The sequence below is a fragment of the Epinephelus moara genome, chromosome 12 (assembly GCF_006386435.1).
Source record: "Epinephelus moara isolate mb chromosome 12, YSFRI_EMoa_1.0, whole genome shotgun sequence".
Classification (NCBI taxonomy): Eukaryota; Metazoa; Chordata; class Actinopteri; order Perciformes; family Serranidae; genus Epinephelus; species Epinephelus moara.
In genome coordinates, this window is record NC_065517.1 from 35,832,714 (window position 1) to 35,848,524 (window position 15,811).

The 15,811-nt window shown below is 41.3% G+C and overlaps 1 protein-coding gene across 2 annotated transcripts in view; it reads left to right on the forward strand.

Moving 5' to 3' along the window:
- The window catches only part of LOC126398416 (centrosomal protein of 128 kDa), a 78,870-nt gene that overhangs the window by 5,675 nt on the left and 57,384 nt on the right, over positions 1–15,811 (forward strand). The window contains exons 7-12 of one of the 2 annotated variants that reach the window (XM_050057734.1): positions 3,280–3,352; positions 3,927–4,049; positions 9,544–9,618; positions 12,390–12,464; positions 12,635–12,773; positions 15,652–15,791. In XM_050057734.1, coding sequence (XP_049913691.1) covers positions 3,280–3,352; positions 3,927–4,049; positions 9,544–9,618; positions 12,390–12,464; positions 12,635–12,773; positions 15,652–15,791 — 625 coding nt within the window. The remainder of the gene's footprint in view (positions 1–3,279; positions 3,353–3,926; positions 4,050–9,543; positions 9,619–12,389; positions 12,465–12,634; positions 12,774–15,651; positions 15,792–15,811) is intronic. The other variant, XM_050057735.1, reaches the window with a different exon arrangement.

Here is a 15,811-nt window from a genome sequence, read left to right on the forward strand (position 1 = left end):
ACAAACATGATACATAAGACACACACTCCTACGCCCATGCAGATCAGTTTCTTCTGAGCTATGGTGTGTGAGCAGTTGATGCGTGTGTCTTACATGCAGGGCTCCACACCATTACTATTTAGTCACGTTTTGCGACCATGGAGCACCGCTGCAACTTGCAAATACTATTAATAATTGGGCTAAAGGGCAGTTTGTATGTTTCCAGCTTACAGTGAATAAACCATCATTTTTAATGGGGCTACATTTACAGTTTCACGTAATCAGATTGATGAGCAGACAAACAAGTGTTTTTGTACCTGCACAGCTTGGGGCTGCAACTGTTAAGTCACATTTTGCAACCATGGAGCACCAGTGCGACTTGCAAATACTATATGAATACTATATGAATTGGAGAGCTGTTAGTTTGTGAACTAACACAGTGAATCCTCAAGTTTAAAGGTGCCGCAACAACAGTTTAACTTAATGCTAACTGCCAACATCTGTTGAGCTGAAGCTTTAAATTCACAGCAAAAACATCAACTCTTCCTCCCTGAGATGAGCCAGGTGCTTCAAAATAAAAGCACCAGTGGTTTCACTTTGATTTATTGTTATTATATTATGTATTATTGTATTATGGATTAGGGTTATTGTGTATCATGTAATATCATATAGCCTATTCTTTTTAAGTCATATCACCCAGCTCTGGTCCAAAGCTGCGAAAACTGCTGGGCTTATTTAATAAATCCATTAAAAAGTGAGAAACAGTGATCTCACAGTAATAAGCCCTGAGTCAATGTTGTACACGACGCCTCCTCTTCGTCTCGTCTCTACCTGTTGATCATTACTCATAGCATGGTCGATTTGCAGTTTAATAATAGCAATAGTACGTAAATCAGTTATTTCTTCGTGAGCTCTTTGTGACACAAAATAATGTAAATGTTCACATCAGAAGCTTAAAGTGTTGCATAGACTTCTGTCAGTCACCACGTGGGTCCTGATGATGCAGGATGACAATCACCAGAACTGTCCGGTCAACGAGTTGCCTGTCCGTCTGTACAACTTACACGCACAGTTTATTCTCAGATATTTTTGTTTAATTGTCTTGAAGTCAGAAACGAAAACTAATGAGAACATGCTCTTTTTTAAAGGCATTTTGCACAATAATCACACAGATTATTGTTTAAAGTAGAGATGGGAATCAAGAACCAGCTCAAGTTGAGAACCAGTTACAGATTGGAATCTTAATCAAATGCTTCAGAGTTTATCAATTCCTATTATGCATTTTTCTGACAGTTGCACATTGGAAAACAATTACGTCAAACTCGTGTCTCTGCTGCTGGAAGCTTAAAACAAGAAGGTCCAAAGCATGGCTTCATTTCATGAACAACGATAGCAGCAGTGCTGCTTGTAATGTCTGTAAAATGATAGTTTCAAGTCAGGGTGGAAACAGCAGTGATATGCTGACACACCTTTCTACGCAACCTGGGCTTAAATTCTATGAATGCCATGTATTTGACACTCTACACACGAGCGCTACTGCTTCCCAACCGAGCAGCACATCTGTTACTGAGGGTAAATATCCTCTGTTATAACATTAGCACCATGCAGGCAGGCTTGGTAGGTTTCTCTTTGAGTGAGAACGCAGTTAAACAGCAGAGCTTTTGCACACCTGAGACACATGCATCACTTTTTTGCTGCTCTGTTTCTGCAGTGTTCAGACTCAGAGATAATAAAACAGTTGCACTGACGCACATGTTTTGTGGAGGTCATACTTTTTATCCCCACACAGAAAATTGATCAGGAGTCAATAAAGGAATCGATAAAGAACGCCAAGGAATCATGCAGTCTTGGTAGCCGAAGTTGTAAATTTCTCCCAGATTTTAAATCACATTCCTCTTGGAGCTTGTCCTGTTATGAAGATTTTTGGTTTAGAAGCTTTTGTTGTTGATTTTTCACAATAGAAAGTGCTGCTTTACTTTATTACAGTCATTCCCTGGTCCCCAGCGCAAGTGCACTGGCCAATTTGACTTTATTCGCCAAACAGTGGAATCACCACTTCTGGGTCCATCTTGTGATGTGGGCCCAGAAATACATTTTTTTTTAAAATTACATTACATTAGGGTAACATTAGGAAAGAGACGTCCTTAAATCAGCGGATGAATTTTTAGAGCGTCACAGCCACCGCAAAAAGACTCGTTTCACTATCAGAATTGAATCTATTCCAATAGCATTTCAAAAGTCCAAGTTAGCAAAGCGCTAAACCAGAATTAGCTGGCTCGGCCGATAAAGTCTCTTGTGTACTTGCTCTATGGGCCCAATGATGGGGAAGATCTGGGTAATTTTACATCCAGGAAGTCGAACTTTTTTGGCTCCACGCGTCACTGAACAACTTTCAGTGGCCCTTCCTCTTAAGCTGTATCAAGTTCTCTTTCTACATCCATGGTCATCCCTCTGCGACAATGATGGTGCAGAGATGGGGAAGACCTGAAAAGGCCAACCAGACTAGAGCAGACTAGGCTTTTTCTTAGGTGGTTTTAAGAGACAGGTGCTTAAATGGAGTGTCTCAGACAGAGGGTGAATACAGGTGTTTCAGTGCAGACAGTGTGAGGAAAATAACGTTTTCTGAACATCCTCCTCCTCCTTTAAAGATCATTAAAATGAAGCACTCCATGACCTTGGTTTCCACAGTCTGCATGTCCTTCAAAAAATGTTGAAGCATTTGGTTTGAATGTTTGAAGAAGGCTTTATGAATAGAGTACGCACTGATTCAGTAATCCATACTAAATGCAAGGAGACTCTTCTGTGGTGTCTTCTTCAGGTCTGCCTTCAGGTTTTCTTCATTATTTTCTACACTAACTTTGCCCTGACTGGGCTGGTATAGGATATTGATCTTTATTTTTCATATCCACTGTATATTAAAAGTTTATGCTTGCGTTTGAAAACCAATGCACAGTTTTCAGGTTTTTGAGATCTCCTTGATGAGAAAGTGATAAAAGTGTCATTGGCAGCTTAAAGAGATGGTACTGGAAAGTCAAACGACAGCAGATCTTTCTCCCAACATGCATTAGAATTTGACATTTTCAGGTTATTAGAAACTCTCTCCTCCCTGGTGCTGCTGACCATACCGAATTGATCCACCACTATATTTCAACATCTGAAGCCGCATCATTATTTTTAGCGGTGTCAGATTATGCATTCACATTTTGATCAATGATGTCCTGGGAAAGGATTTTTCAAAAACGGCCGAGAACTATGATGTGCGAATATTTTCAGTCTGCTGGATTTGTCTGTTTTTTATAGGACTGATATCGACACCAGGCGAGCGATGGAGAGCCTCACAGAGCACATGACAACTAACCCAAGACAGGCCTCGGTGAGTCGTAGCAGTGCATTTCACAATCAACTTCAAGTGTGCTTTTAGCTTTGTGGACTTCCGAGGAAAAGTGGATGTATCCTGAATTTAAGGACGTCACGTCACAGTTATTGATGAATAAAAGCTAGTGTATAAAGCATGCAGTATGCAAATATTTTACTTTTTTGCACGGAAAACAGCTACAGACAAGTGATGTCGTCTTTTTTAAATGTAACTTCAGTGAAGTCTAACTTTAGTAAATATTCAGTGTAATTTCCAGGCACATGGCCCCTCACTGAACCATCACTACTGTGACAAGTATGCTGCTCCAAATGACAGCAAACATGTTTAATATTTTTTATCTTGTCACGTCTGTGAACGTGAGGAGATAAAGGTATTAACTGTCTTTTACAGGTGGATGCGATGCTTCCTGATTAGACAGGGAATTCTTGCATTGTGAATGTCCTACTTCCAGATTTCTTTTTGTCACCCAGCCTTTTAATTTCCTGTTGTCTCATTTATCATATCCTGCTGCCATCCCCGCACCGGTGATGTTTGCGTGACCTCAGGCGTCCTCCCGTCTCACTGTCTGCAGGTGTCGTCTCGTGTGGAGCGGCGTCTGCAGGAGCTGGAGAGAGAGATGCATACTGAGCAAAGCAGCGTGGCGAGGGAGAGAAGGCCCGATCAGCGGGTGGCCATGTCTGACGAGCTGCAGGAGGTGACACTTCTCCTCACCACTCAACTGCTGTTATCCTATCATCCCACACCTCCCGGTTGACACCCTCGTGTTCTCTCACATTCAGAAAGAACACTGAAAAATAATCAGAGACTTGATGGCACTTAACTCAATCAAGGCATGCAGACGGGACAAGACTGAACATAACACTTAAAGAATGACCTTCAACCACTAAATGATAGTTACGTTGAGTTTGTGAAGAAAACTTTTCTCACATGCCTTGACAGTGAACGAAGAATCAAAAAGCTGATGAATTAAAGTTGAAAGGGTCCATGGTTAACAACAGCAAAACTAAACTTCGAGTCGTCTCCTTTGGTCTGAATTAAGGACTGATTTTCCTTCCAAAGTTGTATAATTGTCTAGAGTTAGTTCGTGTTCTCACGGCAGCATTTACCTTCCGTGAGAAAGCTGCTCTTGATTGGTCAGAATTTCCATGCGGGAAAAATCCAGGAAGTAAAGCAAACGTTGAAGAAGAGTACACTTGCAAGATAAATGTGACACTTTCTAATGTCACAATGGAGGGACAACTACGCAGGTTGATTTTAGCGCTGCTCATCGTGGACTATATTGCTGTCATTGTTCATTTTAGTCAAACCATACAGTTTGAAAACGAGGCGCGGCTCCAACTAGAAAACAATGTTTTGATGCATTGGATGTGCTGAATGTGCATATTAAGGCAGTACAGGAGGAGGTGCACATTAATAATCCTCCAGGACTGTAACATGCTCATGTTTAACCCAAACAATGTGTCATGTGACTGCAGTTGCTTCACATCCAGGTCGGAACACCTTCTCACCACAAACAGACTGCACCAGAGATCGTTTGTAACCAGACTGAGACCACCTCTTCAAGAGGGTCTCAGTCCGGTTATTTTGGTGCGCACCTGAGTGTGATTGTTGTGTTCACACCTGCCCAAACAAACCGCACTGAGGGGGCAAACAAACTTCGATTGAACTGAACCAAACAGGGCAGGTGTGAAAGCACTCTATATCATCCACTTATAAACTCAAAATATCATATTTTTTCAGTCGTATCCTCAGCACTCCCCAGACAAACAGTCTGACTGTGAACTGAACTGAAAGTGAAACCTATCTATGCTCTCTTCAAAGCCAGACTCCATTGACGAAAGCAGTAATTTTACCCTCATGAGCACGGAGCCCTGCTGCTCTACCACTGCCTTGTTTGTGTCATTGTGTGACTTTTGTAAATGTGAACTAACCCTTTAAAACAGTGGTTCCTAACTGGTGAGTCACAGTCCAAAAGTGGGTCACAGATCCATTCAGAATGGACTGCAGGTGACTTGCACATGTGTCAGGTTTGTAAAAACACACTTTATTTGTAAGTACAGTGATTTTCCAGTGCAGAGCTTTCATTTTGAAGTGCTGTTTCCTGCTGTAGAGTGAGTGACTAACAGACAGCTACTTAACAGGACAGCAAACTAACTCAACAACATGGCCAAATGTAAGAATGACACTGAATATATAAAACTATGTGGACCTTGAACTAATGACTGAAAAGAAATCTGGACCAGTTCGGAACCACTGCTTTAAAACACCAAAGTCACACAATAATCCAAACAAACTAGCTTATTGAGGCAGTGGTAGAGCAGCAGCTCCTGTGTTCAGCAAGGTGAATTTACTGTTTTGCCTATAAAGTCTGGCTTTGAAGAGATCATAGATGAGTTTCACTTTAATTTCAGTTTCCTGTCTGAAAGGGCGGTCTGTCTGGGAAGTACTGAGCATAGGACTGGATGAATAAGACTTGTATTATACTGCACAGTTTCTGTGAGAGTTTGTCAACAGATGTTTGATATAGTTTTGCTGCTGTTATATACATATCTCTTTTATTGTAATTCCACAGTCCAGTTAAATTTCAGAGTTCTCTGTTTTTGGATTCTTCGTTCACCATGGCATGTGAGAACAAAATTTTCCTCACAAATTCAATGTAACACAGCGTTGAGTAACTGATTTACAAACGGCCATTTTGTAGGTGAAGTATTCCTTAAATATTAGCTTATTTATTTATTTTTAAGAGACAACACACATTCATTAACATCAAAAGACTAATTTTCATTAGCAGCTCCTGAGCAGGTTAATGTTACTCTAAAGAAACAAGCCACACAAAAGCAGAGAAAACAACATCAAAGCACATGTAAGAGCATAAAGCATGAAAGGAAACCTAGTTAAAGCATTACCGAGCAGACATATATGAGCACATATGAAAATCTGGACTTCACAGCACACACATGAAGGACACATGAAGCACACACACATAAAAGAATAAAGCACGCGAACAAAGCAACAGTCATCACATACGGCATGTTGACTTCAAACACTAGACACACACTGCCTGACAGAGTATGATAATAATATATTACATATCATGATGGCACTGGTGTTTTTGTTAAATCGCTCAAATCAGTGTGATCCAGCCATGTTATGCTTGGAAGGGAAAGGCTGATTGGCTTAAAGGGAAAGTGCATATTTTTCCTCTTCTTACCTGTAGTGCTGTTTATTAATCTAGATTGTTTTGATGTGACTTGCAGAGTGTTGGAGATATCAGCTGTAGAGATGTCTGCCTTCTCTCCACTATAATGGAACTTGATGACACTCAGCTTGTGGAGCTCAGAGCACCGCAAAAAAAACAAACGTGAAAAACTCAACAGCAGTGTTACTCAAGATAATCCACAGACCTTGTTGTGAGCAGTTTCATGAAAGGAACAATTTTCTTTCTGTCAAACTACACCTGCTAACCGTATCACTGCGCAGAGGGAAGTGTGTAGCTCAGCCAAGGAGGATGCCATTAATGTTTACATCTCGAGCATGGGCCTCTTGTCCCTGAGTAGATGCACTCTTCCTTCTGCGCGGTGATACAGTTAGGGAGTCTGGTTTGGTAGACAGAAAATAGTTCCTACATGAAAGTGCTCACAACAAGGTCTGTGGATTATCTTAAGTAAGCGGGTCACGATTTCTGGAGAGAGACATTGATGTTGTGGTGCAGTGGTTAGCATTGTCGCCTCACAGCACCCAGGTTTCCTCCAGGTGCTCCAGCTTCCTCCCACAGTCCAAAGACATGCAGGTTAATTGGTGACTCTAAATTGCCCGTAGGTGTGAATGTGAGTGTGAATGGTTGTCTGTCTCTATGTGTCAGCCCTGTGATAGTCTGGTGACCTGTCACCCAGTGTCAGCTGGGATAGGCTCCAGCCCCCCGCGACCTCCAACAGGATAAGCAGTTACGGAAAATGAATTAAGGATATTGCTGTTGAGTTTTTCAAATAGTGCCATCTAGTTTCATTATATTGGAGAGAAGGCAGACATCTCTACGGCCGATATCTCCAATACATGGCGACTCACACCAAAACAATCTAGACTGACAGATAGCGCTACAGGTAAGAGGAAAATTTTGTATTTTTGATTTGCAGTGAACTGTCTCTTTAATGAACGTTTCCTTGTTGTTCTGATGCCATCAGGTATAATAACCGCTTCGATGTACCTGCTCCTTCAGCAGTTCAAACTAACTTCCAACTAGTCAAACAATGTGTCATATAAGGGAGAATTATTGCATTGATCCATATGTTTTTAGAAACATATTTTAGTGCCCTGTTTAGCTGTAACAGTGAGAGTTTGTGAACAGGAAGTGGGCGCCATACTGTTTCCTGTATTGTTAAAACAGAGGCCCAAAAAACTGAGATTAAACAGCAAAACTAAGCAGCACTGATCAAATATAAGTCAAGATTGTGTTACTGAGTTGCATCGCATCAAGTGTCAACCCGCCAGCAGGAGCGTTTATTGGCGTGGTGCGGTTCAGTGCATCCTCGTCGTTATAGGTTTTCTACCTCTTGAGCAAAAGTAAACGCCACGGCTCTTTTCATCTGTTTTCTCTCGTCTTGTAGCACCATTTTCAAAAGTATCTGTGTCTTTCTCCTGCACAGACAGCTCAGTTATATGAAAAGACCATCTCTCCTGCAGTGAAATACTTCTGTAAGAGAAAGCAAGTCAGCAGGACTTTCTACCCACGTAGGACCATTAGCAGCAATAAATGCTTGTTGGTTTTCTCTGAGTACTAAGACAGACCGCTGACATTTACACAGTTTATGAATGCTCAATTTAAGAAAAAACATAATCGCAAGACAAGACACGGTGGTTTCAAACTCAAGGACAAAAAGGTTAAAATGCAAGCTTGTTGTGTTTAAAAAAATGAACGCTGAAACAGTCTGAAGTGATCTCAGTTAAATGATGATTCCTCCCCTTTATAAAAAAGATGTCAACCAAAACCACTGACGATAACTGGTGTGTCTAGTAATCTTTCACATGATTATAAACAGTTGTTCACGTGTCATCCAGAGCATGCATGAAAAACATCTCTAATTTTTTAACACTTTCCATGTCACTGCGTCTTGAAGATTTTTTCCTCTAATGTACCGCAGTGCTCCTTGTTTGTTAAAGCAGCGCTCCCACTGTGTCACCTTTATGAGACTATAAAGCACACCTAGGCAATTACTCGGCTGCGGTGCAAATGGTGGCTAAGCAAGCAATTGCTGCTTTCCCGTATTTCACGCCAATCATGTGTTTTCTTTTTTTCAGGCGTGCATTTGTCTCGAAGCATTAGTAGCTGAGAGAGCTCTGCCATTAGGTGCACTTTAGTGATGTCGACTCAAAGCTAGATGCACTCAATAGATGCCCACAGTCACACATTATGTTGTATTATTGCTGTCTTACATTGCAACTTCCCATTTAGCCACACAAATCATCCATATTATACAATCATCAAAATAATGTTCGTTCATTTCTGAAATAACTCAACCATTGATTTCCTGGTTACTGGTTTTGAGGGCAGCGTTTTGTCGAAGCTAATCAGTGTCTTGGCATCAGTCCTCTTTGCATCTCTCATCCCTGCTGCAGTTTATCAGCAGGCCACAGAGGGGCGCTGTGTAGCTGCATCCTGACTGATAACTTCTGTGAATTAGACATTTCAGCACACTATGTAATGATAGTAGCTTCCAATTCATTTGCATCCCTCTCCTCAGTAGTGCCCTAATGGGACACCAGCAGGGCCCAGGGCGATGGGAAATAATGCATTTGTCCAAAAATTAAGGGTAAATAAACAAGCACGAGGACATGAAGAGGAAAATAATCTCTTTTACTACTAAAGAGCAGGAGAGGAGGGAGAGCAGAGGGCACATTTATTCCCCACCGATGGGCCCGCTGTGATGTGAATCAAATAGATGATGAGTCACTTGGGTAGATGTTATTGCTAGCAGCCGGTAATTCATCATCACAGTCCGCTCACAATGAGTGGGATTGAGTGGGATCTAAGCTCTTGTACAAATCCACCATGATGCCAGTGTCTTGTTCCAAGAAGACGAGATGGGGGATGCCATGATGCAATAGCACCTCTCGTGTTGCAGTGTTACATTACTCTTGTATGTTTGCTCTCATAATGATGCATGCTGCCATCTGTAAATTGTCTTTTGCAGACCTCAGGGAGACGTCAAGTTCAAGAGGAGGCCGTGACAGCCAGGCTACTGAGAGCAGACAGGGAGAAGACCAAGGTGAATTTATTTAGTCCCAAAGGAATGTTTTGTATTCAAAAAGTAAAGGTGTGGTAGATTATTATGAATTTACGAAGGTCTACCTTTTAAAAGTTCCTTTTTTTAATGCATAATTTTCCTGAATTGGCAGCTGTAGTGGTCGGGGCGTCAGACTATGACCATTTAATTGTATTTTGCAACCATTTTTGGAGACAGTACTGTTAATTTTCATAATTAAGAGCACAAGTGCAACTTGCAGATACCTCATTATTACTGTTTTCTGAAATCTAGGTCTGTATCCAACTGGCTGTTCAATGTGAGCATTCGACTGTTCATTCCTTTTTGAGAGTTTGAATGAGGTTTGTGGGACATTCAGGGTGACTACTAACTAACTACACTAACAACAGATGGATTGGAAATGAGCAACATTTTTTTGCTGACACTAGATATCAAACAAAAGCCAGACACTGTGTCATACTAAGTTGCTGTGAGCTGTAAATGTATCACTTCTAAGCAAAAGGCAGTAGATGACGTTATCTTGGAGTCTGACCGGGCAAAGTCCCTCTTTCTCTGGGCAGCTGCCTCCGTCTCACTCAGACTCACCCTGGCTCTGGGTCTGCAGCTGCCTCTAACAGAGAGCAGCATGAAAGCGGGAAGTGCTTACTCAACAACTTCATCTTGGGACCAAAACCTCCCCAGAGACACACCGCACACTGACTGAAAAAACACAAAACGGAAATAAACGACTGAGGGGTCTCCAACTGATGATTCAAATTTTCAACTTTCAGGGAACAGCCCTGTTAAAATCTTCACTGTTTACTTTGTGAACCACCAGGAGGGAGGAAGAATTGGTGCGTGTGTGTTGCTTTCCTACTTTACTCGTGGAGACTTCGCTCTGCCCTGCTTGTGTCTTTCTCCAACTTTTGTGTTGGCTGTTTGATCATGAAGATGCAAGTGACGATGCACTTGCCCGCAGTTTTTTCTCAGTCACCCAGGCTGGATCAAAACCTGTCCTCCTGCACTTCTCAGGTGGTCCAGATACAACTTCTAATGTCTCTACATCAAGCCAGCCGTCACTCGCATCCACATGGTCAAACCAGCCGCTGCTGAAATTGGATTGCCCCCATATTCAGACATTTATGGTTAAATACACATATAAAAATAAGAGTAATTGGATTATATTCACAAAAAGTAGGAAACATGTTACCTGTGTTCGTTATAAATTTGGAAATCTCAATAAATTGGCAAGAAAATTGCTTTATTATTTGGTTTTGGAAATGAATCTTGACAGTGATTACACTTCATTTTAAGGTATACCCATTCTCGGAACCCATCGGCTGTATTCGGCATCTGATTTCCGGCAGATGGCGATACAGCCTCTGGGGGCAGACCCCTGATTTTTTTTTGGCATTCCGGTTTGATTTGGGCGGAGGAGGCGAATTTCCGTTTCCGACTTCCATTTATATATAAGTAAATATGCTGAACCATTGCGATGGATTCAGAGTTTGCAGTGACGCCAATTATGTTCCGCCTCGTTAGTTCACCGCACGGACCGTTTAACCTGGCAACAGCTGCAGCTGGCTCAAACGTGATTGATCAATATCACGCTGACTACAAACAGCCTACAACCGGAAACCAGGGCTCTTCCGCTCTTCTTCCGGAGGCAAGATCTCCGGGGTTTGCCTACAGACTCTACATTCACTGAATGTAGAGTCTGTATATAGAGAAAAAGGTATACCATGCAGGTCATAAACACGCTTGCCAGTGAAAGCGACAGTAAAGCCAACCCCAGATTCACTTATTCGCTATATTTGCGTTTTTTCAGCACCGCGTCTTTTGATGTTTGCTGCTAATGGTCTGGCACCTTGTCGCTACTAGGGCTATAAATCACTAGGTTTATCACAATAAGATATATCGATTCATTGGACAATGATACGATATGTGCCGATATTAAAAGGTCTGCCACGATACATAGTTGATTCGATGTGATTTAGGGGCCTTTAGGTGAACAATATGAGACGATATCATATGATCACCATAAAAGATAAATAACATATAAACAATATAAAGAATTGTAACCAGTTAAGTGCAGTAAAGTTTCTTTTAAATTGACTCCACTAACAAACATAACACAGCACATGGGAAAAGTTATATTCATTTTAATCCAACCTATGATCTTTTTCCTAAAAAGTCAGGGGTTAATTGGCTCAAAGCTCTGAAGACAAACTCCTCCCAACAACCACAAGATCATTTAACAAAAGCATCAAAATTGGCTCAGCTATAACTGTCAAGGTTCATAGATAAAACAGTTGTTTTGTTGCCGGCCATTTGTTATTAGCTTAAGAACATTTCTGCTGCATAAATAAGCCTAGTGGCTATCAGAGTTTTAACTAAGTTAACAAATTACATGTATTATTTATACTTTTTTGTACTCACTGTTGGTTAAAGTCACTGCGTCTCCTGACAGAACAGCTCAGTTGAATGTACGTTTTGGGGCACCTGTTCTGTCAGTGTAAAATGATGTAGTCTGGAGCTCTGGTTGGTAGCATTCATATTTTGCTGAGGCATTTACTACATCAAAACTTTTCGGTGAAAATTGAATCGAGTCCCCTCATAATTGTGCCTGAACTCAAATTGGTATTCTAAATTTGTAGATTGTAGATTCTGCACACCTAATGATATACTGTAGTCAGTGCTCATTTACACTGTGCTCCTGCCACTTCCACATCAGCTTCCAAAACACTCCTTCATTATGTATTGTCCTGACGCTGTTATTGTTGTGCTCTCCTCAGGTGGAGCAGGAGCTGGAGAGAGCTAGAAGACTACTGGAGCAGTCTGAGGACAGCAGAGAGTCCCTTGTTCAACAGGTTTGTTTGTGTCTGTTTACCTGATTGTATATGCAGACGTACAGTAAACCTCAGGAGACAAAACAATAAACAGTGCAGCGTCTTCTAAGAGAGCTTCAGTGTGGTTGTGCCCACTGTCAGGCAGCCGGATGTCTTTCTCTGTCTCTGCTCACTCGGCTGATGATCGCCAGGTGGAGGACATGCGCAGTGAGCTGCTGAGGACAAGGAGGGAGAGGACCGAGCTTCAGAGGGCCCGGCTGGAGACTTCTCAGCCCATTGCTCAGCCACATGGCAACCACACCGACAGGGAGGAGGGGCAGCGAGGGTCAGGTACTGAATTTCAGTCTGGAGTCTGGGGGCGAAGGAACGGAGCATAAACAGGAAGACAGAGAGGATTTGGATGAAGGTTAAATGCACGGGTTAAAAGATTACTGTGCCAACTCTGTAACCTCAGAAATAGGAGATAAAATTGTGAGTAGCTTAGAGAAAAGTATTGGAAATCTTACCCATCAATGCTTCGTGGTTTTTTAGAATGGTATCGATTTTAGGGCATCAAGGGGCCTTAAAAGGCGGTGAACGTTTCAAAATGACAGATTCTGATAAGCTTGTGTAAAGTTCTTTATTAAACCAATATGAAATATGATTTTTCTGCAGATTTATATTATTTCACATTGATTGGATAAAAGACAGTCAAATGCTCGTGTATCAGCATGTTTGTTTATTGTGGAGAATCCTGATTCATTCACACCTCTCATCACTTCATTTATATTCAGCTGATGTCCACCAGCTCTCACGCTGCCTCAAGTGACCAAGAGAAGTGACTGACACGTGAGCTGTGCATATGAGTCCCTGATAGAATGCTGTAGGTAAAGAGGTAGAATAAATCTCAGCGTGAGGTTAGAAAATAATTCAGAATTGACTCTGCTTAAAGGGGAGCTATCGTGCTAATTGTTAGGTTCATACTTTGTTCATATTTTGGGGTTAAACTCGAACATGTTCACATGCTTTAATGTTCAAAATACACTTTATTTTTCTCACACTGTCTCTGCTGGAACACCTGTGTTCACCCTCTGTCTGAGTCGCTCTGTTTTAGTCCCTGTCTCTTTAAGACCAAAGCCTCTGATTGGTTGGCCTTTTCAGGTCTTCCCCATCTCTGCACTGTCATTGCCACAGGGGGATGACCATGGATGTATAAAGAGAACTTAATACAGCTTTGGAGGCGGAGCCCCGTTTATTCCAATGACAGTTGTTCAGTGGAGCCAAAAAAGTTTGACTCCCCAGGTGTAAAATTACCAGATCTTCTGCATCACTGGGCCCATAGAGCAAGTACAGTAGAGACTTCGTTTACCGAGCGGCTAACTTCAGTCGGCTGAGCCAGCTACTTCTGGTTTAGCACTCTGCTAACTTGTATGGGGATGAAATAATTTCATCATGCAGGTCTTCTAGACTTTTCTTTTCTAGATTAAATTCTGATAGCGAATCAAGTCATTCTGCACTAGTTGTAATGCTCAAAAGTCAAGTCACTCAAGTCTAGAGAAAAAAGTCTTTCTGGGCCCTATGGCATCACGTGACGGACCCGGAAGTGGTTGTGTCACGGTTTGACCGACAATATCAATTTGGCTTTTAAGACCAGCGCACTTAGTGGGGACCAGGGAATGACTGCAGCACCTTTATCCACCCTGTCTGAAACGCTCTATTTTAGCGCCTGTCTCTTTAAGCCTCCTGCCCAAAAAACGTCTGCACTGATTAGTCAGCATTTCCGAGTCTTCCATTTCCGCATCGCCATTGCAGCCGAGGAATGAATTTAACAGAGAATAGCGTCACTTTCTACTGTAAAAAATCACCAAGAAAAGCCCTAAACCAAAATCTTCACAACCAGATATGTTTACTCAGGAATATTATCTGAATTTAGGGGGAAATAAACATCATCAGCAACCAATATTACATGTTTCCTCGACATTAGCTTGTTGTATTTACTTGTAGCGATGTATGTAATGTACTTGTAAAGTACCTTGTCTCGAAAGTAGTAAACAAAATGTTGAAAATAGAGTATTCAGAACGTTCTGAAGTCTGAGGTTTTTGCTCACAGGGATCACTTTCACATGTTTACCACCACAAACTTTGTTTATTGTGGTTTTTACACAGTGGTACAGTACTGTATGATATATTCACTGACATTATGTATATTAAGGACAAGACAAACCGAACATGTGGATAAAGAAACAAAACAACATACATATTGAAGAAGCAAAGCCCCAATAGTAAAATGAAAGAAAAAAAAACAACAAAAAAAATCAGGCTATCAGATATGAATTTGTAAAAATTTAAAAGGAGAATTTGCAGGGCCCGCAGAGCTGTGTTTAAGTGAGCATGGCTAATTCTTATTTTTCCTTTCTTTGGAACAGTGGGCAATTGGATTTTCTCTTATAATATGATTAAGAAAGGGATTCCATACTTTATAAAAGGTCTTTGTGGAGCCCCTTAATGAGTATTCATTTTCTCTAATTTAAGAAGGTACAGTACATCTTCACTACGGCCACGTCTTATTTGAACGTCCTTTACTGTTACATTATACAGGGTGTCTGCAGGTCCTCAAAAAGTCTTCAGTTTTTATAGATATAAGGTCTTAAAGTCATTAAATAGTCTTTAACTGGAATATGTGAGGTCCTAATTTCCACAAATATCTAATTTTAAATCTAATTTAATTCATCCATCTACTTTGAGTAAAAATGAGTTGAGATCTTATGCATGAAATTCCATGTTTCTGATGTTACAAATCATTAAACCTACCACCGTATCTAATACTATCTTTTTACTTTATTATTGCACTTACCTGTTGGCAACATGTAGATTAATCTAACTCACTCTAATAACCACATTCCTACATATATGTTACCCCTGCAAGGGACCATGGAAGGTCTATAAAAGCATTAGATTTAAGTGTATGTTTCCTGTAGAAACCCAGCTTATATAAATGACAGAAAATAAGGAAAAGCGTAACAGGTCCTCTTTAAATATTTATCTCATTCAAAAGCCTGGGCTTTTTGCAGAAGATACCCCACATGTCTTGTGTTCTCCAATCCATCAATCACCTTAAGTTCCTTGTCACTCTATGCTCTACTTTTCTTGTCTCCACATGTAGAAATCAATTCTAACAACACTTTGATTATGTGTCTGCATGTGTGCGTGCATGTGTTTATGTGTATAGATCGTTTGAGCCTGGAGAAAGAAGTGGCAGAGCTGCGAGCACAGCTGCGCACAGCCTCAGTCCTCAGTGAGGTTGAAGAGCTGAAGAGGACTCTGGACCGCAAGGAGAAGGAGAGGGTCCAACTCAGCTTACAGGTGGAGGTGTGTGTGTGTCAGTGGGT